The sequence below is a fragment of the Pleurodeles waltl genome, chromosome 8, assembly GCF_031143425.1.
Source record: "Pleurodeles waltl isolate 20211129_DDA chromosome 8, aPleWal1.hap1.20221129, whole genome shotgun sequence".
In the NCBI taxonomy this organism is placed as follows: domain Eukaryota; kingdom Metazoa; phylum Chordata; class Amphibia; order Caudata; family Salamandridae; genus Pleurodeles; species Pleurodeles waltl.
In genome coordinates, this window is record NC_090447.1 from 1,178,544,561 (window position 1) to 1,178,568,955 (window position 24,395).

A 24,395-nucleotide genomic window follows, 5' to 3' on the forward strand; every position below is an offset into this window, starting at 1 on the left:
AGGTGTGTGAAGGACTAGGAATTAGACAGAAATTTCATGCTGCCAACCACCCACAAGCTGCAGGACTAGTTGAGAAATATAATGGTTCACTCAAATTGAAATTGTCCAAAATATGTGCTGACAAAGGCATATCGTGGCAGGATGCGCTCCCTCTGGCCCTGTTGTCACTTTGGGCTACACCACATTCCAAGTCAGGTCTCTCGCCATATGAAGTGGTCATGGGGAGACCGGCTAATGTGTGGGGAGACCCAAGGCCAAAAAAATACTCAGATTTACCATACCCTGTATTAATGGATTACTTCAACGAACTCACTAACTCTTTACGTCTCATTCATCAGCAGGTGAAGGATATTCTGCCACCATTACCTCTCACTCCAGGCCACTTGAAAATGTCACTTACCCAGTGTACATCTGTTCGTGGCATGAGACGCTGCAGATTCACATGCTGTGCATATCCCGCCATCTAGTGTTGGGCTTGGAGTGTTACAAGTTGTTTTTCTTCGAAGAAGTCTTTTCGAGTCACGAGATCGAGGGACTCCTCCCATTTCGGCTCCATTGCGCATGGGCGTCAACTCCATCTTAGATTGTTTTCCCCGCAGAGGGTGAGGAAGGAGTAGTGTATATAGTAATAGTGCCCATGCAATGGAGTAAGTATGTATGTACATAATGTGACTAAAAGTGATATATTTACAAATTTACAAATGTACAAGTTTTATGTTTATCAACTTATAACGGCTACAGGCTCCCGGGGAGGTGGGAGGGCGCATGTGAATCCGCAGCGTCTCATGCCACGAACAGATGTACACTGGGTAAGTGACATTTTCCGTTTGATGGCATGTGTAGCTGCAGATACACATGCTGTGCATAGACTAGTAAGCAGTTATCTCCCCAAAGGCGGTGGCTTAGCCTGTAGGAGTTGAAGTTGTTTGAAATAATGTTCTTAATACTGCTTGTCCTACTGTGGCTTGTTGTGTTGTTAACACATCCACGCAGTAATGTTTAGTGAATGTATGAGGCATAGACCATGTGGCTGCTTTACAGATTTCTGTCATTGGTATATTTCCTACAAAGGCCACGGTGGCACCTTTCTTTCTAGTGGAGTGTGCCTTTGGCGTAATAGGCAGTTCTCTCTTTGCTTTAATATGGCAGGTTTTAATACATTTAACTATCCATCTGGCAATGCCTTGTTTGGATATTGGATTCCCTGCATGAGGTTTTTGGAAAGCTACAAACAATTGTTTTGTTTTGTGAATTTGTTTGGTTCTATCAATGCATGTAATGCTCTTTCAGCTACAGAGTCTGGTTCTGGAAAGAACACTGGGAGCTCTACTGTTTGGTTTAAGTGGAACGGTGATATGACTTGGCAAAAATGTGGGATTTGTGCATAGAACTACTTTATGTTTGTGTATTTGTATAAAGGGTTCTTGTATGGTAAAGGCTTGTATTTCACTTACTCTCCTGAGAGATGTGATAGCTATTAGGAAGGCTACTTTCCAGGTTAAGTATTGTATCTCACAAGAGTGCATGGGTTCAAACGGTGGACCCATGAGTCGTGTTAATACAATATGGAGGTTCCACGAAGGAACTGGTGGTGTTCTTGGTGGAATAATCCTTTTTAGACCCTCCATAAATGCTTTTATGACTGGGATTCTGAATAGTGGAGTTGAATGTATAATTTGCAGGTAGGCCGAAATTGCTGTGAGATGTATTTTAATGGATGAAAAAGCTAAGTTAGACTTTTGTAAGTGTAGTAAGTAGCTTACAATGTTTTTTGCGGATGCGTGTAATGGTTGAATTTGATTATTATGACAGTAATAAACAAATCTTTTCCATTTATTTGCGTAGCAATGTCTTGTGGTAGGTTTTCTAGCCTGTTTGATGACCTCCATACATTCTTGTGTAAGGTCTAGATGTCCGAATTCTAAGACTTCAGGAGCCAGATTGCTAGATTGAGCAATGCTGGATTCGGGTGTCTGATCTGTTGTTTGTGTTGAGTTAACATATCTGATCTGTTTGGCAGTTTGATATGAGGCACTACTGACAGGTCTAGTAGTGTTGTGTACCAAGGTTGTCGTGCCCAAGTTGGTGCTATTAGTATTAGTTTGAGTTTGTTTTGACTCAATTTGTTTACGAGATACGGAAGGAGTGGGAGAGGGGGAAAAGCGTAAGCAAATATCCCTGACCAACTCATCCATAACGCATTGCCCTTGGAGTGAGGCTGTGGGTACCTGGATGCGAAGTTTTGGCATTTTGCGTTTTCTTTTGTTGCAAATAGGTCTATTTGTGGTGTTCCCCAGGTTTTGAAGTAGGTTTGTAGTATCTGGGGATTAATTTCCCATTTGTGGATCTGTTGGTGATCCCGACTGAGATTGTCGGCTAACTGGTTTTGAATTCCTGGTATGCATTGCGCTATTAGGCAAATGTGATTGTGAATCGCCCAATGCCAAATCTTTTGTGCTAAGAGTCACAACTGTGTTGAGTGTGTCCCTCCCTGTTTGTTCAAGTAATACATTGTTGTCATGTTGTCTGTTTTGACAAGAATGTGTTTGTGGGCTATTAGTGGTTGAAATGTTTTCAACGCTAGAAACACTGCTAGTAGTTCTAACTGATTTATATGAAGTTGTTTCTGCTGAGTGTCCCATTGTCCCTGGATGCTGTGTTGGTTGAGGTGTGCTCCCCACCCTACCATGGAAGCATCTGTTGTGATCACATATTGAGGCACTGGGTCTTGGAAAGGCCGCCCTTGGTTTAAATTTATAGGATTCCACCATTGAAGCGAGGTGTATGTTTGGCGGTCTATCAACACTAGATCTTGAAGTTGACCCTGTGCTTGAGACCATTGTGTTGCTAGGCACTGTTGTAAGGGCCGCATGTGTAATCTTGCGTTTCGGACAATGGCTATGCATGATGACATCATGCCTAGTAGTTTCATCACTAATTTTACCTGAAAACTTTGGTTTGGGTGCATGCTTTGTATTACGTTTTGGAATGCTTGTACCCTTTGTGGACTTGGAGTGGTAATCCCTTTTTTGTGTTGATTGTTGCTCCTAAGTATTGTTGTATTTGACACGGCTGTAAGTGTGATTTTTGGTAGTTTAGTGAGAACCCTAGTTTGTGAAGGGTTTCTATGACGTATTTTGTGTGTTGAAGACACTGTTCTTGCGTGTTGGTTTTGATTAACCAATCGTCTAGATACGGGAATACGTGTATGTGCTGTCTTCTGATATGGGCTGCTACTACTGCAAGGCATTTTGTAAATACCCTTGGTGCTGTTGTTATCCCGAATGGTAACACTTTGAATTGGTAATGTACTCCTTGGATTACAAACCGTAAGTATTTCCTGTGTGAAGGATGTATGGGTATATGGAAGTACGCATCTTTGAGATCTAATGTTTTCATGTAGTCTTGTTGTTTGAGCAAGGGGATTACGTCTTGAAGTGTCACCATGTGAAAGTGATCCGATTTGATGTAAAGATTTAGGGGGTCATTCTGACCCTGGCGGCCACCCACGGGAGCACCGCCAACAGGCTGGCGGTGCTCCAACGAGCATTCTGACCGCGGCGGTTCAGCCGCGGTCAGAAGCGGAAAGTCAGCGGTCTCCCGCTGACTTTCCGCTGCTCGTTTGAATCCTCCATGGCTGCGGAGCGCGCTCCGCAGCCATGAGGATTCTGACCCCCCCCTACTGCCATCCTGTTCATGGCGGGAAAGCCGCCATGAACAGGATGGCGGTAGGGGGGGTCGCGCGGCCCCTGGGGGCCCCTGCCGTGCCCATGCCAATGGCATGGGCACGGCAGGGGCCCCCGTAAGAGGGCCCCGCAAAGTATTTCAGTGTCTGCCTTGCAGACACTGAAATACGCGACGGGTGCCACTGCACCCGTCGCACCTTCCCACTCCGCTGGCTCGATTACGAGCCGGCATCCTCGTGGGAAGGGAGTTTTTCCCTGGGCTGGCGGGCGGTCTTTTGGAGACCGCCCGCCAGCCCAGGGAAAAACTCATAATACCCTCCGCGGTCTTCTGACCGCGGAGCGGTATAATGGGGGCGGAATTCTGGCGGGCGGCCTCCGCCGCCCGCCAGAATCAGAATCACCCCCTTAGTGTTCTGAGATCTAAGATGGGTCTCAGAGTCTTGTCCTTTTTGGGTATAAGAAAATACAGGGAATAAACACCTGTTCCTTTCTGATGGTTGGGTACCAGTTCTATTGCATCCTTTTGCAACAACGCTTGGACTTCTAGGTGTAATAGATCCAAGTGTTGTTTGGACATGTTGTGTGTTCTTGGAGGCACATTTGGTGGTAATTGTAGGAATTCTATGCAATAACCATGTTGGATAATGGCTAGGACCCACGAGTCTGTTGTTATTTCTTCCCAATTTTGGTAAAAATCTGTGAGTCTCCCCCCAACTGGTGTTATGTGTTGGGGATTTGTGAAACTGAAGTCACTGTTTATTTTGAGGGGTCTTTGGAACTTTCCTCTAGTTTTAGGGAACTGTCCACCTCTTTATTGTCCCCGAAAGCCTCCTCTTTGATACTGGCCCTGGTATGTGGGTCTGGTTTGTGAGGTTGAGGGTTCTGTGCTTTGGGCCCGAAACCCCCCTCTAAATTGTGTCTTCGTAAATGTGCCTCTGCTCTGTGGGGAGTAGAGCGCGCCCATGGCCTTGGCCGTATCAGTGTCCTTCTTTAGCTTCTCTATAGCTGTGTCCACCTCCGGCCCAAACAACTGCTGTCCATTAAAAGGCATATTAAGCACAGCCTGTTGGATTTCGGGCTTAAATCCGGAGGTGCGTAGCCATGCGTGTCTCCGAATAGTGACCGCTGTATTCACAGTTCTTGCGGCTGTGTCCGCTGCATCCATTGCCGATCGTATCTGGTTGTTCGAGATACTTTGGCCCTCTTCCACCACTTGTTGTGCACGCTTTTGGAACTCTTTGGACAGATGTTCTATAAAGTGCTGCATTTCATCCCAATGAGCCCTGTCATATCTTGACAACAAAGCCTGGGAATTGGCAATGTGCCATTGATTGGCCGCTTGTCCTGCAACTCTTTTCCCCGCTGCATCAAACTTTCGACTTTCTTTGTCGGGTGGTGGTGCATCTCCAGAGTTGTGTGAATTAGCCCTTTTACGTGCTGCGCCTACTACTACTGAGTCAGGTGTCAGTTGTTGTGTGATGTATACAGGGTCTGTAGGGGGAGGCTTGTACTTTTTCTCCACCCTAGGTGTGATGGCTCTGCCTTTGACGGGTTCTTGAAATACTTGTTTCGCGTGTTTCAACATCCCTGGTAACATTGGGAGACTTTGGTACTGACTGTGTGTCGACGACAAAGTATTAAATAAAAAGTCATCGTCAATGGGTTCAGCGTGCAGTGCCACTTTGTAAAAAGCCGCTGTTCTGGACACCACTTGCGTGTAGGCAGTACTATCCTCAGGTGGAGATGGCCTCGCTGGGTAGCAGTCTGGACTATTGTCAGATACTGGTGCATCATATAGATCCCATGCATCTGGGTCATCCTGGCTCATCCCTGTGTGCGTTGGAGATTGCATCATAGGTGGGGTCGCAATCGGTGATGGTTGCGGTGAGTGGTGTGCTGATGGTTGTGGCGAAAACCGTGGTGGAGTTACTTCTTTTGCCACCTTTGCTTTCGGTTGTTTCTCTGTGTCTTTGAAAGCAAGTTTTCTTTTCATCCCTATAGGAGGGAGAGTTCTTATTTTCCCTGTTTCCTTTTGAATATGGAGCCTTCTTTGGGTATAATCTGGCTCCCCTGCTTCTAGCTCCTGTCCAAATCTATGGCCTTGTAATTGTTCTGAAAGGCCTTGTTCTTCGGAGTAGGAGCTTGTTTTCGGCTCCGAAGCTGGGTGTTTTGGTACCGAAACTTTTTCCACAGCTTTTTCGGCTCCGAAGCCACTTTTTTAGGTTTCGGTGTGCCGATATCTCGGTGCCGACTTATCTTGGAGCCGGTCTCCCGGTGTCGAGTCTGGTCTGAGCCAGTATCTTGGTGTCGAGTATGCTGCGTGCCGGGATCTCGACCGGAGTCGCAAGACTTCGACACGTGCGTGCCCTTTTTCGGTGCCAATGGTTGGTCACCAATTGTATGGGTTAAGCCATGGCCTGCCGGCGGTGGCGTCCCCTGGGCTTTCATGATTTTGGTGTGATTTTTGGTCGGGGCTGGTTTACTCACGATTTTCGGCACCTGCTCTGTTTCAGGCTCTTCCGAGTCCGAGTCAGCGATGGAGAAAGTCTCCTCTTCCTCGACATCGCGGTGTCCTGACGGCACCGATGCCATTTGAAGCCTTCGTGCTCTCCGGTCCCATAGCGTTTTCTTCGACCGAAACGCCCGACAGGCCTCGCAGGAATCCTCTTTGTGTTCGGGGGACAAACACAAATTACAGACCAGATGTTGATCTGTGTAAGGATACTTGTTGTGGCATTCGGGGCAGAAGCGGAATGGGGTCCGTTCCATTAGCCTTAAAGATGCACGAGGTCGGGCCGACCAGGCCCCGCCGGGGAATCGAAGCCCCGAAGGGCTACCGGAGCTCTTCTTGATTCGGTGTCAATCTGCGTTAACTAACCCGCTACCGAACATCAACAATACTGTCTAATTTTCCGAGATTTACCTAACTTTCCGAACTGAAACATGGAGCGAAGAGGAACACGTCCGAACCCGATGGCGGAAAGAAAACAATCTAAGATGGAGTCGACGCCCATGCGCAATGGAGCCGAAATGGGAGGAGTCCCTCGATCACGTGACTCGAAAAGACTTCTTCGAAGAAAAACAACTTTTAACACTCCGAGCCCAACACTAGATGGCGGGATATGCACAGCATGTGTATCTGCAGCTACACATGCCATCGAACATATATATATATATACATGTATATATATATCATATTGCTTTTCCATAGTCATCGAGTGCTAGTAACTTTGCCTTTGTTTCGTGAATCCTAATGAAACTTTCCAAAAAACAAAATCACCTCAGCTCCTTCTTCGAACGATTCGGAGTGATCTGTCAAGTGCGGGTTGAGAAAAAAGGGGGTCTCAAAAGCAAATGTCCTTATTCATTTTCCATAGAAGTCTTATGGCAGCACTAGCTCAAAAACTGATGAACAGAATTACACCAAATTTGGCAGGAAGCTATTTCTTGGCTTGCAGATTATGCTATTTTTGATTCAGTGTAAATCTGTTCAGTAGCTTTTTGAGAAATTAAGGTTACAAAAATAACTGTAGATCTGGATGGTTGGGTCCAAGGGACTCTCACAAAAATTTGAGCGTTTTAATTGGCCCAGGGAGCGTTATCTCCTTTGGGCCAATTTGCTACAATGGGAGTCAGATGCATGTGGGAGCAAGCACTCTTACTGGCTGCTAGCAAAATGAGAAAAACACTGCTTGAAGCCATTATAGGACTCAGTGACTTAGTGCCCTGGCCCGAAATATTATTAAACAATAATATTAGGGAGCAGGGTAGAGATACCGTGCCCCCCCTAGGTCTTACAGAGGGGAGCCAGAGGGACCCCTCTGGGCATTAAAAATAAAAAAATCAGCAGGTTTGGGGCAAAAAAAACAAAATTAAATATTTGGGAAGATAGGGCGAGTGGGGCTCCCCTCCCTAAGCTCATTTTGGGCCCCGGGGATTGCCTGCAGGGAAGTTGGGCACAGGGCCTGGCTGTAGTCAAGTCCCTGTGGCCAGCACCCCACTGTGCATCATTGAAGGCTGTACATAGTGTGGGGTTGCTGCTGGTGGGGGGTGTATGCAGGGCCTGGCTGCAAGCCAGGCCTTGCATCTAACCCCGCACTGAGCATGACCAAATGCCATGCCCTGCGTTCTGTTGGCTGCCTCTGGGGTTGTTTGGCCAACCCCCCGCCATGCACAACCAAAGGCCATGCATTGGGGGTGGTTGGCTTTACATACACTAATATCATATTATTTTACTTTTTTTAAAAAAAACCAAAAAGTCACTTAAAAACAAAGTTTAAAGTGACACTTAGGTGGCCCTGCATTGATTGGTATATCTGACTTTAGTATTGTGCTGCTCTTGAGACACTATGCATGGAGGAAGGGATACGCAAAACTATGTTAAATCTGATCCCCAATTTGCACAGACATCCACTTTTACTAAAACAAAAAATATATCACACACAAACAAGAATGTTTGTGGAAATAGGGTTCTAGCAAACATTTATAATTTGTGCATTAACAGATAAAGGACCTGATCACAAGTTCGGCAGACAGTTTTACCCATCCGCCGAACTTCCAACGGAGTGGTTGCCGCCAATGTGGCTGCCTCCCTGACGGGCACAATACGAGTTTCCCACTAGGTCGGTGAGTGGAAACCTGAGTTTCCGCCCGCCAGCCTAGCAAGAAACACCCTACAGCATTGTCTCAGGCTCATAATCAAGCCAGCGGCAATGCTGTAGGATACAGGATGCACCAGCACCCTCGCAATGTTCACAGTCTGCTTTGCAGACAGTGAGCACTGCGACGGTGCTGGCCAGAGTGGCCCTGCACTGCCCATGCCAAGTGCATGGGCAGTGCAGGGCCTGCTGCACCTGTTCTCCGCCAGCCTTTTCATGGTAGTGTCACTACCATGAAATCAATGGCGGAGAATGAAGTCGTAATCCCCATGGCAGGCTTCTTGCAGCGCTAACCTGGTGGATTAGGACCGCCACAACCACCAGACCGCCGGGATCCCTGATCATAGCAGTGCTTGCAGTCCAACCGCAGCACGACTACCGCATGCCACTCGAACCACCGCATTGGCAGCGGTCCGACCGTCATCCGCGAACATTCTTAAGACCGCCAGGTTTGTAATGAGGCTCAAAAGTGTCTTGATTGGTTGATCCTATTAAGATGTTTGTTTCCATAACACTTCGGAATTACAAAAAAATGCTTCATTTGTGCTTTCCTAAGTGTTGATATATTTTAAAATATTTGTACTATTCATTTTCAGGTACTTACATGCTGTTGTTAGAAAACAAACAACATCCTAAAGCCTTTCCTTTCGCACTACCCTGGAAAGATTGTTACATAGTTCGCTTTAAACAAATAATTTCAATTTGCTGTCATAAAAATAAAAGTAAACACAACTCTCAATATTAAAAGAATAAGTAGCAATCTATCTGAAGACACAGGTTGACATTTGACGTCTGTCTTTGAGCCCACAGCTAATATGACAAGACAAAAACAAAAATTTAAAAGCATCTTAATTGCTCATTAAATCAGAACTTGACATCCAACACGTTTCTGCTTGTGGTTAAAAAGGGTTTCTTGATACAACCATTTAATTCTGACTCTTTTGTCATGTTAATGAAAAGACAACATCGAAATGAAAGCCTAAAAATAGCAACACAAACAACATTTTGTTTTCACTACTGGGTTTAGTTTACTATTCAGTCTCATTTAGTCCTTAAAATATTGTAACATTCTTACCTGAATGAGCAGCACCACACACTTTTTTGAGAGGATCAGAGAACAGCAAAGGTATACAGTCTGCCCCAGGTGCTGCTATAGTGATACCCTTTATATTAGTCACTATACCATCATAGCTGTCAGGCTCAGGCTGCTTTCCCAATATCCAAACTTCATTTGCATGATCAACCTATATTTTCAGGGTAAAACAATGGCATGAGTTAGAATATAAAAAAGCATATATCCACATAAAAATGTAGCTTTACATTACGTTTTTTGGGCTCTGACTGAAATATACATTACATGATGATACGAATCAAACCAATGCATTTGCCATGATGTTAACAAATAGGAAAAAGAGAGCACTGTTTAATAAGCTGTAAGATCAAATACAGTACAAACTCTACACAAGACAATAGGTCTCTCTTTTTAAGTATATATTCCTTACTTAGAGATTGGCAGATATGGAGTATCTGCAACTTTTCCTGCTAGTGCTTTTGTGTTTTTTTGCATGATTGGCATGTGTACTTGCATAAATGTATTGATGTATGACTGTAGTGTTGTACAAAGGTGACCCCTGACCTGCCTTAAAGCCAGGCACCACTCTATATGCCGAGCAGCTCCACCAGCCTGCCCCTATGTCCCCGACCCCACCCTCGCTGCTGCAGCGAATTCGGGGCCCTCCACCACCCGCCTGCACCTCATCCCTGGTGTCTAGTGGTTGCCGTAAGTATTGTATGTGTGTCCTGTAGTCTGTCTTAGTGCTGTTTGTGCCGTTTTTCTGTGCCTTTCTCTGGTTTTGTTATACTCTGTCTTGTGCCTTCCCAGTTTTGTCTCTGTTTATTGCCTTTTTTTGTTTATTGCCTTTCTCTATTGCCTTTTTCTGTTCCGACCTCTCCTTCTCCGCGGTCCGGCCGCTGCATCCCCTGTGGCCCCGCCCCCCTTGTGCCCTCATTTGCCACCGCCTCCCAGCTGCTCCTCCCTTCCACCTCCACTTCTTAATTGCACGCCGGACACAAGCCAGTCTTAGCCCGTCCGCGCCTGGACCACACCCACCGCCAGTCCCCCTGCCCCTCGCACCTCCCACACCACCAGAAGCCACTACACCACAACAGAACTCCTCGCGCTCAACCCCGACTGCCCACCGCCTGCGCCCAGACCTCCCTTAGGCACACCCATGGACTTTTCTCCTGCCGTACGTGCCACTTCACCTGCGCTCAAGCCACCAAGCACCACAACAACGCCACCCACCTCAACCACTTCAGCTGCATCCTCTTCAACACCCGCTCCGTCCACAAGCACGCAATCGAACTCTGGGACCTGCTCACATCAACCTCCCAGACATCGCCTTCCTCACCGAAACCTGGATGAACCCCTCATCGGAACCTGACATCGCCATAGCCATCCCTGAGGGCTACAAAATCACCCGAAGAGACCGCACCAACAAACCAGGAGGAGGAATCACCATAGTCTACAGAAGCTCCATCAGGATCTCAACCGACACCCACGACGCCCTGGATGCCACGGAACACCTGCACTTCCATATATACGTCAACGCCAACACCACCCTGAGAGGAACCCTCGTCTACAGATCCCCGGGCCCCCGCCCACAATTCTGCGATGCCATCGCCGACACTATCAGCACCCACACCCTCGCCTCCACAGACTACATGCTCCTCGGCGACCTGAATGTCCACCTGGAGAACAGCGGCGACAGCAACTCCTCAGCCCTACTAGACAACCTTGCCAACCTCGGCCTCAAGCAAATGGTCACCTCGCCCACCCACTCAGCCGGCCACACACTCGACGCCAGCTTCTCCTCCAGCAGTCATGTCACCTTCACTCACACCACCGAACTCCATTGGTCCGACCACCGTTGTGTTCATTTTTCCTTCCAGAAACCCAGCACCAACAGCATCGGATCCCTCACCGCAAGTGGAACAAGATCTCCAAGGACCAATTGACCTCCAACCTCGCCCACGCCCTACCACCCAAAACCAACGACCCAAAACCGCTGCCCTCAACCTCAAGCAATGGCTCGACGACTGCGCCAACACCCTCGCTCCACTCAGGAAACCCATCAACACCCGCACCAACAAAAAAGCTCCCGGGTCCACCGCAGACATTCAAGCCTCCAAACGGGAATGCGGGAAAGCCGAGAAGATCTGCCGCCTAGAACAAACAGAAAGCAATCACGCCGCCCTCAAATCCGTCATCTGCAAACATCACCACCTCATCCAGACCACCTCTGAGACTCCCGCGTCACCTTCTTTCACTGCAAGATCACAGACATCCATGGAAGCTTCGCTCTGCCGTCCCGCACCACCACCATGGCCAAGGTCCACCCCAACGCACCCATCCACACCAACATCCTGAGTGCCTGGACCACCACCAATGACGAGGAAACCACCAAGACCATGAGCACCATCCACTCCGGCTCTCCCGCCGACCCCTATCCTCACAACGTCTTCAATAAAGCCAGCCAAATCATCGCTCCCCAGATCCTGACCATCATCAACAGCTCCTTCGAGACCGCCATCTTCCCAGAGAGCTGGAAACACGCTGATGTCAACGCCCTGCTTAAAAAGCCCAAAGCCGACCCCAAAGACCTAAAAAACTACCGGCCCATCTCCCTACTCCCCTTCCCTGCGAAGGTCATAGAGAAGATAGTCAACAATCAACTATCCCACTTCTTGGAGGACAGCCTACTCAACAGCTCCCAGTCTGGCTTCCGCAAAAACCACAGCACCGAGACCGCCCTTATTGCTTGCACCGACGACATCAGGAGCAGGCTCGACAAAGGTGAAACCGTTGCTCTCATCCTCCTTGACCTTTTCTTCGACACTGTCTGTCACTACACCCTCCGCACACGCCTCTACGACGCCGGAATCCGCCACAGAGCCCTGGATTGGCTCACATCCTTCCTCTCTGGAAGAACCCAAAGAGTCCGCCTCCCCCTGTTCCTGTCTAAAGCCACCAAGACCATCTGTGGAGTCCCCCAGGGATCCTCACTCAGCCCCACCCTCTTTAATGTCTACATGACACTGCTCGCCAACATCGTCCGATCCCACGGCCTCAACATCGTCTCCTACGCAGACGACACTCAGCTGATCCTCTCTCTCACGAAGGACCCCGCAACCGCTAAGACCAACCTCCACACCAGGCTTCACGCCATCGCCAACTGAATGGAAGCAAGCCGCCTCAAGCTGAACTCGGAGAAGACCGAGATCATCATCTTCGGCTCCAACAGATCAGCATGGAACGACTCCTGGTGGCCTGCCACTCTGGGGTCTTCCCCAACGCCCACCACCCACGCACGCAACCTCGGCCTAATACTGGACTCTTTGCTTTCTGTGACCCAGCAAGTCAACGCCATCTCATCCTCATGCTTCAACACCCTTTGCATGCTCCGCAAGACCTTCAGACGGATCCCTGTGGAAACCAGAAGAACGGTCACCCACGCCCTCGTCAGCAGCAGACTGGACTACAGCAACACCCTCTACACGGGAACAACGGGCAAGCTCCAGAAGAAACTCCAGCGCATCCAGAAAGCCTCAGTACGACTCATCCTCAACCTCCCTCACCACAAACACATCTCAGCCCACCTCAGAGACCTCCACTGGCTCCCCGTCAACAAAAGGATCGCCTTCAAACTCCTGATCCACACTCACAAAGCTCTCCATGACGCCGGACCTGCCTACCTCAACGAGCATCTCAACTTCCACATCCCGACGTGCCAGTTCCGCTCCGCCAACCTCGCCATCGCAACCGTCCCCTGCATCCACCATACCACAAATGGCGGCAGATCATTCTCCCACCTTGCCGCCAAAACCTGGAACTCCCTCCCCGTCAACCTACGTTTGACCCAGGAGCTCCTGACCTTCAGGAAGCACCTCAAGACCTGGCTCTTCGAGCAGTAGCATCCCCCTCCCTCCCCCCCAGCGCCTTGAGACTCTTCTGGGTGAGTAGTGCGCTTAACAAATTACTGATTGAGATTGAAAGGGGTGTGTCGGTACTGTATGTAGCAGGGGAAAAGCACAATGCACTAATGTAGTCCATTCTCATGGAAAGGTATTCCTTTTGTGTATCTGATACTGGACCAGTATTACACGCCATATCCCATGTTCAGGCATCATATTGGCAGGTCCTTGCAAAACAATGTGGCTTTTTGTGGGGGAGGGCATTGTAGCAACTTATGTTCAGTTATATGGGTGTTTCTGGGAAAGCTACACCCCATGCATCACTGCAGTTGTATCTTTCAAAGGGTTTGCAGGTGCAGGCAGGCAACCATTGGACAGAGTAGAGGTTGCTTACAGATGAACTATAAAGCCCTGAAGATATACAAGGAAGTCACATCACAATATCCATGACAGGAAATGCAGGATGTGGGTTTTGTGCTTACTGTCCCACAGGAACCAAGCTGCATGTGACTAAAAAAGCCTCAAACAGGACAAATGTGGTTTGGGGTTGTTTGTGTTCCAGTTCACCTGGCTTGACAGTTCAGGCTGGACTGTTCCTACATGGGCATGACGAAAGCTGATTTGCACATAGCTGGGTCTAATCAAAGGTGGCAAGGTGAGTAAAGAAATGCTGGGCTAGGTTATTTCCCCAAGTAATTACCAGTATTCCACCACTAACCTTTTTGTTAAATTACGTGAAATTGAGGATGGCAGACACTTGCGGCCCGGTAGTGAAATGAGTAGCCCTGTAAGATTAATCAGCAACCAATGAATTTGACCAAACTGGTTATCATAGTAAATTAGAAAAAAGAACAACAATATGGCCCTGAATCTAAGTTTGTCGGGTAGTAGGTACTATTTACCGCACCTGATAAGTAACGATTCCCAGGGGTACATTATTTATTGGGAGCAATAAATATCACCTATTTTTACTTGGAATGGCATGCTGATTTTAATGTACCAAAATCCACATGGCATGTTAAAAACAGTACATTTCCCCCTGTTGAATGAAGAGAGTTACAGTTTCTTCAGTTCAATATAACTGGTTAATATCAGTGTTTTTTGTTTAAAGTATCATGCTGTGACATTTTCACCTATCTATAACATCATCTTAATCTTGTTTTTTGTAAGTGAATTTTTAGGGTTGTCCAGGGTCTAATATCACCACTATATATAAAAGATAGACCTATTGGCTTTGTCAAAATGTGGCTACATCAGTATTCAAAACAAGCCTACTGGCTTTGTCAAGGAATCAGCACATCACTGCAATGTTTGCTAATAAACATTTAGTAAGCTATTTGCAGTCAAAACAACATTAAACATGTGTTGGAGGCTTTCTTTTACACTTATTAAGCCATATAATACAGCCATAAGTTCAACCACACAGGGTCTTTGCATGTCCAAGCTGAAGAACAAACACTCCAACTCTAGTAATGCTTAAAAATATCATCAACTTTTCCCGTGGTCATGTTATATGACTCCATAAAACGCGGGTTTATTTTCAGACATTTATTTTCAGGGGAACTACTACACTCCCTGCAGCGAATGTTATGGTTACTTGAGATAACTATAACTAGTACATTTTAGAGGTTTGGATCATTTAAAACAGTATGTTTTAATTGACATTTCTCCTAACTATAATGTCCCTTTAACCTACATTTGTTTCAGTGAATTTGTGAGTTTTTTTAAATACCTATTTGAACCTATCCCTTTAAACTTTCTTTCTTTCAGTGAATTTCAAAAGCACAAGCCTTTTGGTATAGTAAATAGACATTTAAATAGAGCATTAATAGTAGAAACAAATTAAACATGCTTCAGTCTTCTTTTTTAGGCTCTTAAGACCACATAATGTAGCAATAAAGCCAACCACCAAGCTCCATTCCAAGAGTTCAAAAGCCCCAGCTCTTGGAAAGCTTTAAAAGATCAATTACTTCTATAGACCCAGTAAACATAGGGATAGTTGTTTTTAAAATTATTTGTGTGAGGCTCCTGCTGCTGGTTATGCTCATGCCCAGATTTAGGGCACCAGCAAGTTTTATGTAAAATAGCCTATGAAGAGCATTAAGTGGCGCTCCTTACTAAGAGCAGTGAATAATAAACGAGCAGCTCTGGTTTCTCATATAATATTCTTCCCTTTTTAAATGTTATTTTTAGTTTATTGTGGGTGTCCCGGTCCCACCCGGGACACCCCAACCTTTAATTTTTGTTGAGGGCTGCATGGGGGTTCCAGGGCCCCTGCAACCACACTGGCTCCCTGCAAACGACTACACTCTATGGGACAGCGCAGGACACTTTTTTTTTGTTTACTTAAGGGGGCTGCGATGCACATCCAGCATACCCCACAAAATATTCAGCAATGGGGGTTTTGGGTGGCGCCCCAAGGCCCCAGCAGCCCCACCAGTGCTATTTCCATGCTGGTTTCTAGGAGCATTTGTTGCACCTGGTGGGAGCAGCTTATTTTTTTTGCTACTGCCAGGTGGGAGCAATTTTATGTTTCTGAGAGCTTTCTGCTCCCACAGGGTAGGAGCACAATAAGACTTCCCTGCCTGGGGACAGGGATAGGATAAGGATAAGATGATGCCCTAGGGGATGGGGTCCTCGAGACACCATTCCTAAGCTGGCATCAAACTATGGGGTCCCTGGGGCCAAACCATGGCGCAGGAAGGGAGGGCCTCACTTTCCCTCCATATTATCATAATACCAGCCCCATGGGATGGAGTCACCATAGCCTATAGAAGGTGAGGGGAGGAGGACTGCATACCTGCACCCCATTATCAAAATACTGACAAATGTACTGCTCTGCCCCCAAGCCCTGGCCCACCGTAAGGGGTTTAGATAACAAAATGCAAGTTCCACAGCATCAATTGAAAATGCTGCCCACCAGTCCTGTGGTATCCCTACTCTGCCCCTATATGTTATTTCCTTTGTTCTAGGACAGGGGACAGGAGTCCCTGAGTCCTAAAATGACTGCGATCACACCTTTGTCACTGTAGTGGCAGCCAATCCAGTCTTATCGTAAGATCCTCTGCGGTGTCAAATATATACAAAGTTTTTAAGCCAGAATTTTTCAAAAACCTTTTTTACACCAATCACAAAAGCCAGACTTTGTGGACCAAGATCTAGCTTTCTGCCAAATTTGGTGTAATTCCATTCAGTAGTTTTGCAGTCTTGCTGTTCAATAGTCCTATGGAAAAATTAATGGGAAAAAAACAGGTTTTGGGACAGGCCCAGTATGAGGGATCAGCCTGAAACTTTCCAGGAAGGAGCGGAGGTGGATGAGCCTTTTTTTGGAAAGTTTGGTGAAGATTAATCAAAGGACACCAAGGTTATGAACAAACCAAAAAATAGCTTTCCCTAGAGAAACGTGGTCCTAACTCTACCGAGTGGCGACCGTATATATGCACATTTAAAATCAGTCTTTCACACTAAGAACAGCAGTGTAATACAATGCATTGTGCAGGTCGAGTTGTATTACATGCATTGCAATTTACCATGTGATAAAGGCTTGTGTGAATGATATTCACATGTTTCATGGCTGAACTCTTCTTAAAAATCAAACATTTCTGCTTCCTGATCACAAGCTTTCTCAATGTTATTCTTTTATTAATACAGCCATGATTTATAGTGAGTGCCATCAATAAGAGGTGAATTAAGATGCATGATAGCATGTTTACCCTTTTTAAGTCGAGCAAAGGAGCGCACTGCACTTCTCAATATGTTGTAATGTATTCTGAGGGCTTTAACCACGCTCACCTTACGCTCATCACTTTCATTTGTTTCTGGGCCTGCCTTTCAAACATCCTTTGATGTCGTTGGTGAATGCTTTACATTTGTCCCGCCTTGAGGCTGTTTTGCTACCGCTTTGGAAACTGACCCTGTTACATGGATTACTGCACAATCAGCAAGATAGCTTTGTGTCGGCAAACTATTTTTCTTTTGCCTCGCTGCTTTGCTCATGGCGGTATGTTGTTTTTTTGTCTTCCTTGGTTTCAGGCATCTTGCTATTTCTTTGCGATGTCTGCAGGGGCTTTTTTTTTTTTTTTTTTGCTTTTTAATGTAGTGCAAACTCGACACAAAGGTATTGGAGCGCTTTATTTTTGTGCATTTTTTTGCATTTTTATATAGCTCAATTTTGATAGAAAGGTATTACAGAGCTTTACATGAGCACCGGTTACATTACACAAGAACACATTCATTTTTGGTAGCAAGGGGAGATTAAGTCATTTGTCCAGAATCACAGGATGTTGAGCTGGCGCTGAGACTCAAACCGTGTTCCCCAGCTCCGAAGTCGACAGCTTTGGCCCTTATGCCCCATCCTCTCCCCTAGGGATCTTTGTCTAGTGCGCGTTGGACAGTCTGGAATAATGTTTTATTTTTTATAGCGCTTGGTACACGTTGTGTCCATTTCATAACGCTGCAAAGCAGGTGTCATTCTTAACAAAATTGCTATAATTCTTTTGGATCAACCTTGCAGAGATGAAGAGGTGAAAAAGCTATGGCAGAATAGTAATCTGTGACTGTCCCGTTCTGTGAAGACCTCTGCAGTGGGTGCATTAACCAACTGACTTTGAGTAGACCTTAACACTAAGCGATAACATGTGCTCTTGATAACCTCCAGAGGGTCACCAACCAAGCACATAGTTCTACGCAAGAATATGGCAAAAGGTGTTGTCTCCAAAATGGCGCAAAAGGCGTTGTGACTCCAGACCCAAGAAGTTCACGGCTTCAAGCTTGATAGCGAAAACATCTAGCCGTTGGATGTAAATTGGGTCCCTTCAAATTGAGTTCAGTTAGTGTGAACTCAATACAAATGTACAGCGCTTTACATGAGCACCGGTTACATTACACATAACTTTTTGGTAGCAACAGGAGACAAAATGATTGGCCCAGAATCACAAGATGTTGAGCCAGTGAGGAGACTTGAACCGTGTTCCCAAGACTGGCAGCTCTGGCCCTTATGCCACATCCTCTCCACTGGGGTTCTTTGTCTGGTGCGTGTTGGGGCAGTCTGGGAATAACTAATTTGTTTAATACAGCTCTTGGTAATACTGGTTCTGATATTTCATAGCTCTGCAAAGCAGGTGCCATTATTAACAAAATCACTATTATTAATTTGCGGTTAAGCTGCATCTTCTGTTATTCACTATATATACAGTCAATGTTTTTAAAAGTTAGCTTGTTATTGCCTATGTAGAGGAATAATTCCTTTAAAAGTTTAGCACACAGAAATATATGGCTGCCCTCTTTTCTTTGCTCCTAACTCTTTTGACCCCCTCATTCTCTGGGTTCAATGCCACAAAGGTGCATCTTTGTGGCTTGTTTGGTGCTACAAAAGTTTAGGTCTGTAGGAATGAGGTAAAAACACTCCCAAGATGGTGGCTTTGTTGTGTCCTCACTCCTGCAGTGACAGCTCTGGGAGGGCTGCTGTGGAACCTCGCATACATACACTACACTCCAAACCGAAACACATAGGTAAAAGACATTGCCATTTACAACTCTCACAAATGTGAGACCTATTGCATTGCAAATGCTGGTTTATTACAGCATCCAGTCACAATTATATTAAGCTATTTAATCATCAACAATGGAAATATTAACGAACTTTGGGCCACATGTAGGAAAGTCCGAGATTGCGACTCGGAAATTGCGAGTCAGTCCGACTCGCAATTTCCAAGTCGCAATCTCGGATGCAGAACGGTGTCTCAAAGTATCAATATCAATATTAATGAGGTGGATCGCATTTTGCGACCCCATAGCGAGTCCCTGCACTCACAGGGATGGTGGTTTGCTGAAGTCAGCAGACCTCCATGTCTGTGACTGCTTTGTAAATAAAGCAGTTTTTTTTTTTCATTTTGCAGCCCGTTTTCCTTAACCCCTTCTGTGCCGCGGACGTAGTGGTTACGTCCCGCGGCACAGTGCTGCTGTGCCGAGGACGTAACCACTACGTCCTCGGCACACAGCCCAGAGGGAGCGCTCTCGCTCCCTCTGTGTGCTTCCCCCCACCCCCCCAAAGTCAGGGATGGAAGGGGAAGCCCTTCCCCTTCCACCCCCGACCCCCCCATAATGACGTCAGCGCGCGATCGCGCGCTGACTTCATTATGGGGATTTCGCCGCACAGGAAGCCATTTGCTTCCTGTGCGGCGACGAGGAAAGAGGTGAGTTCCTCTTCCCGGTGGGTGGGGGGTTTGGGCTAAAGAGGCACCGGGGGAAAGGAAAGGCTTTTCCTTTCCCCCGGTGTCTCTTTGAGCATTCCTGCTGCCCGATCGCATTGCGATCGGGCAGCAGGAATGCCCACTAGACACCAGGGATTTGTTTTTTTTGTTGTTTGCTCGTGTTTCTTGCTGGCGGGGAGCGGCCCCTTGGGCAAGGGTCGCTCCCCTTGTGGGGGCAATTAGTTACGGCCATTTCTGCCCCCCTTGGGGGCAGATTGGCCTACTTTTTAGGCGGATCTGCCCCCAAGGGGGGCAGAAACCACTGGATCACCAGGGATTTATATTTTCTGTGCAGGTATGTTGGGAGGGGGTGCCCCCTTGGGCAAGGGGCGCCCCCCCCAAGGGGGCAGAGAACTGTTGGCCATTTCTGCCCCCCTTGGGGGCAGATCGGCCTATTTTTTTTAGGTCCATCTGCCCCCAAGGGGGGCAGAAGCCACTTAGGCACCAGGGATTGTGTGTGTAGTGGATGGGGGGGGCGCCCCCTTGGGCAAGGGTCGCTCCCCTTTGGGGGGCATGTCTTTTAGGGCCATTTCTGCCCCCCTTGAGGGCAGATCAGCCTATTATTTTTAGGTTGATCTGCCCCAAGGGGGGCAGAAACCACTAGAACGCCAGGGATGTTTTTTTATGTGTTTATTTTTGTGGGGGGGCGTCCCCTTGGGCACGGGGCGCCCCCCCAAGGGGGGCATTGACCTGTTGGCCATTTCTGCCCCCCCTGGGGGCAGATGGGCCTATTTTTCTAGACCCACCTGCCCCCAAGGGGGGCAGAAGCCACGTAGACACCAGGGATAGTGTGTGTGTGTGTGTGTGTTAGTGGATGGGGGGGGGCTTGGGCAAGGGTCGCCCCCCACTTTGGGGGCACATGTACCCAGGCCATTTCTGCACCCCTTGGAGACAGATCAGCCTATTATTTTTAGGCTGATCTGCCCCCAAGGGGGGCAGAAACCACTAGAACGCCAGGGATTTTTTTTTATGTGTTTATTTTTGTGGGGGGGTGTCCCCTTGGGCACGGGGCGCCCCCCCAAGGGGGGCATTGACCTGTTGGCCATTTCTGCCCCCCCTGGGGGCAGATGGGCCTATTTTTCTAGACCCACCTGCCCCCAAGGGGGGCAGAAGCCACGTAGACACCAGGGATAGTGTGTGTGTGTGTGTGTGTTAGTGGATGGGGGGGGGGCTTGGGCAAGGGTCGCCCCCCACTTTGGGGGCACATGTACCCAGGCCATTTCTGCACCCCTTGGAGACAGATCAGCCTATTATTTTTAGGCTGATCTGCCCCCAAGGGGGGCAGAAACCACTAGAACGCCAGGGATTTTCTTTTATGTGTTTATTTTTGTGGGGGGGCGTCCCCTCGGGCACGGGGCGCCCCCCCAAGGGGGGCATTGACCTGTTGGCCATTTCTGCCCCCCATGGGGGCAGATGGGCCTATTTTTCTAGACCCACCTGCCCCCAAGGGGGGCAGAAGCCACGTAGACACCAGGGATAGTGTGTGTGTGTGTGTGTGTTAGTGGATGGGGGGGGGGCTTGGGCAAGGGTCGCCCCCCACTTTGGGGGCACATGTACCCAGGCCATTTCTGCACCCCTTGGAGACAGATCAGCCTATTATTTTTAGGCTGATCTGCCCCCAAGGGGGGCAGAAACCACTAGAACGCCAGGGATTTTTTTTTATGTGTTTATTTTTGTGGGGGGGCGTCCCCTCGGGCACGGGGCGCCCCCCCAAGGGGGGCATTGACCTGTTGGCCATTTCTGCCCCCCCTGGGGGCAGATGGGCCTATTTTTCTAGACCCACCTGCCCCCAAGGGGGGCAGAAGCCACGTAGACACCAGGGATAGTGTGTGTGTGTGTGTGTTAGTGGATGGGGGGGGGCTTGGGCAAGGGTCGCCCCCCACTTTGGGGGCACATGTACCCAGGCCATTTCTGCACCCCTTGGAGACAGATCAGCCTATTTTTTTAGGCTGATCTGCCCCCAAGGGGGGCAGAAACCACTAGAACGCCAGGGATTTTTTTTTATGTGTTTATTTTTGTGGGGGGGTGTCCCCTTGGGCACGGGGCGCCCCCCCAAGGGGGGCATTGACCTGTTGGCCATTTCTGCCCCCCCTGGGGGCAGATGGGCCTATTTTTCTAGACCCACCTGCCCCCAAGGGGGGCAGAAACCACGTAGACACCAGGGATAGTGTGTGTGTGTGTGTGTGTGTTAGTGGATGGGGGGAGGCTTGGGCAAGGGTCGCCCCCCACTTTGGGGGCACATGTACCCAGGCCATTTCTGCACCCCTTGGAGACAGATCAGCCTATTATTTTTAGGCTGATCTGCCCCCAAGGGGGGCAGAAACCACTAGAACGCCAGGGATTTTTTTTTATGTGTTTATTTTTGTGGGGGGGCGTCCCCTTGGGCACGGGGCGCCCCCCCAAGGGGGGCATTGACCTGTTGGCCATTTCTGCCCCCCCTGGGGACAGATGGGCCTATTTTTCTAGACCCACCTGCCCCCAATGGGGGCAGAAGCCACGTAGACACCAGGGATAGTGTGTGTGTGTGTTAGTGGATGGGGGGGGGCTTGGGCAAGGGTCGCCCCCCACTTTGGGGGCACATGTACCCAGGCCATTTCTGCACCCCTTGGAGACAGATCAGCCTATTATTTTTAGGCTGATCTGCCCCCAAGGGGGGCAGAAACCACTAGAACGCCAGGGATTTTTTTTTATTTGTTTATTTTTGTGGGGGGGCGTCCCCTTGGTCACGGGGCGCCCCCCCAAGGGGGGCATTGACCTGTTGGCCATTTCTACACCCCCTGGGGGCAGATGGGCCTATTTTCTTAGGCCCACCTGCCCCCAAGGGGGCAGAAGCCACTTAGGCACCAGGGATAGTGTTGTGTGTGTTTTTTTTGTTTTTTTTTGTTTGAGGGCTGTCCCCTTTGGCAAGGGTCGCTCTCCATGGGGACACAGTACTAAAGGTATTTTCTGGCTTCCTTGGGGCAGACAGGCCTATTTTTTTAGTAGGCCCATCTGCCCCTATGACAGAATCCACTTAGGCACCAATTTCTAAAATGTTTGATGGTGGGGTGTTTGTCAACTGAAGAAGTCTTTGCATTTGTGATAAAAAAAAATTTCCTCCTTTTTGTTCTAGTTCAAAGCTTTTGCTTTATTTGCTGTGGCTCCTTGCGGTTTTGGCGGTGGTTGACCTGCAGTTTGCACAGTTGCATGTTTTAGGTAAGTAAAAACAATTTACTCCAAAGGAGTATTGTTGCCATGCATGAATGACATGTTTGTAGGGGGTGTACTAAATGCAGGATTGTGTGTGAAATTGTCCTTAGGTTTGTGCACAATGATATTTGTTTTGTCTTATTTCTAATTTGCCTTTCTTTCTTTCTTTTTAGTGGGATATCATTGGTGATTGCTGTGTAGTTGCTGGTGAATCAAGCTTTTTCAGGCAAGTGAGCGGTATAGTTTTTGAGTTTGTAACTCTTACTAACAAAGCTACACTTTGTTACTTGTCTTACACAGTGCTGGTTGTTGGTGGTGAATTTGTCCAGTTAATTTTAGCAGGAGAGATCATGGCTAGCCGCAGGATGACCGCTCAGCAGGTGGTTGGTATGCTTTTTGAGTCACAGTCTGATCATGACTATGAGACGGACTCTGCATCTGAGGCAGAGGAGGAAGTCAGAGATTCTGGCAGTGATGTTTCTGTTGGAGGGGAATCTTCTGATGATGAAGCCACACTCAGTGCAGATGAAGGTTCTGTTTTAGAGGAGGACATTGATGTGCCAATAGTGCAGCAACCTGGGGCTGAAAGGTTTCCCGTTAGAAGACCTGATGTCTGGGTTGCCCCAAACATGGAGCAGCCAGAGTTGCCTGCCTTCACTGGTCTCCCGGGGTGTAACGCCAATACAGAGAACTTTATGCCTATCAATTTCTTTGAGTTATTCATGGATGATGTGTTTTTGGAAGAGATTGTTGAGCAGACTAATTTGTATGCGGAGCAGCATTTGAGGGACAACGCTGCTAGACTTAGGCCACACTCTAGAGCTGCCCAGTGGATTCCCACAAATTTGGAGGAGCTAAAAAAGTTTTTGGGTTTGACTTTTTTGATGGGGTTGATAAGGAAGCCGTCACTGGCTTCTTATTGGTCTACTAATCCCTTGATGGCAACAGCTATATTTCCAGCTACCATGAGTCGTAATCGGTATTTGCTTCTTCTTAGGATGCTGCATTTTGTTGACAATGCATTAGCCTTGCCACGAGATCACCCAGATTCTGACCGTCTTTTTAAGATTAGGCCTGTCCTTGATCATTTTGTAGATCGGTTTTCGGAGGTCTATGTTCCAGGCAAAGAGATAAGTGTGGACGAGTCTTTGGTCCTCTTCAAGGGTCGTTTGGTTTTTAGGCAGTACATTCCTAGCAAAAGGGCACGATATGGAATTAAATTGTATATGCTGTCTGAAAGTAGGACAGGATATGTGTATAGTTTCCGTGTGTACACTGGTAGGGATTCCAATATTGACCCCCTTGGTTGTCCTCCCACTTTTGGAGTTACTGAGAAAATAGTGTGGGATCTTGGTAGACGACTGTTCAACAAAGGTCACCATTTGTATGTAGATAACTTCTACACTGGTGTGCAGTTGTTCAAGGAATTGTTTAGAGTGGACACAGTTGCTTGTGGCACAATCCGTTCTAACCGGAAAGGCTATCCAAGGGAGCTTGTCTGTAAAAAACTTGAGAGGGGACAGTGCTGTGCCTTGCGGAACGAGGAGCTGCTAGCTTTGAAATTTTCAGACAAGAGGGATGTCTACATGCTAAGTACCATCCATGATGAGAGTACTTCCCCTGTGACTGTTTGGGGC

The 24,395-nt window shown here is 47.8% G+C and overlaps 1 protein-coding gene across 2 annotated transcripts in view; it reads right to left on the reverse strand.

Moving 5' to 3' along the window:
* The window catches only part of LOC138250489 (purine nucleoside phosphorylase LACC1-like), a 148,756-nt gene that overhangs the window by 72,804 nt on the left and 51,557 nt on the right, over nucleotides 1-24,395 (reverse strand). For both annotated transcript variants that reach the window (XM_069205417.1, XM_069205416.1), the window contains exon 4: nucleotides 9,420-9,588. In XM_069205417.1, the coding sequence (XP_069061518.1) occupies nucleotides 9,420-9,588 (169 nt within the window). The remainder of the gene's footprint in view (nucleotides 1-9,419; nucleotides 9,589-24,395) is intronic.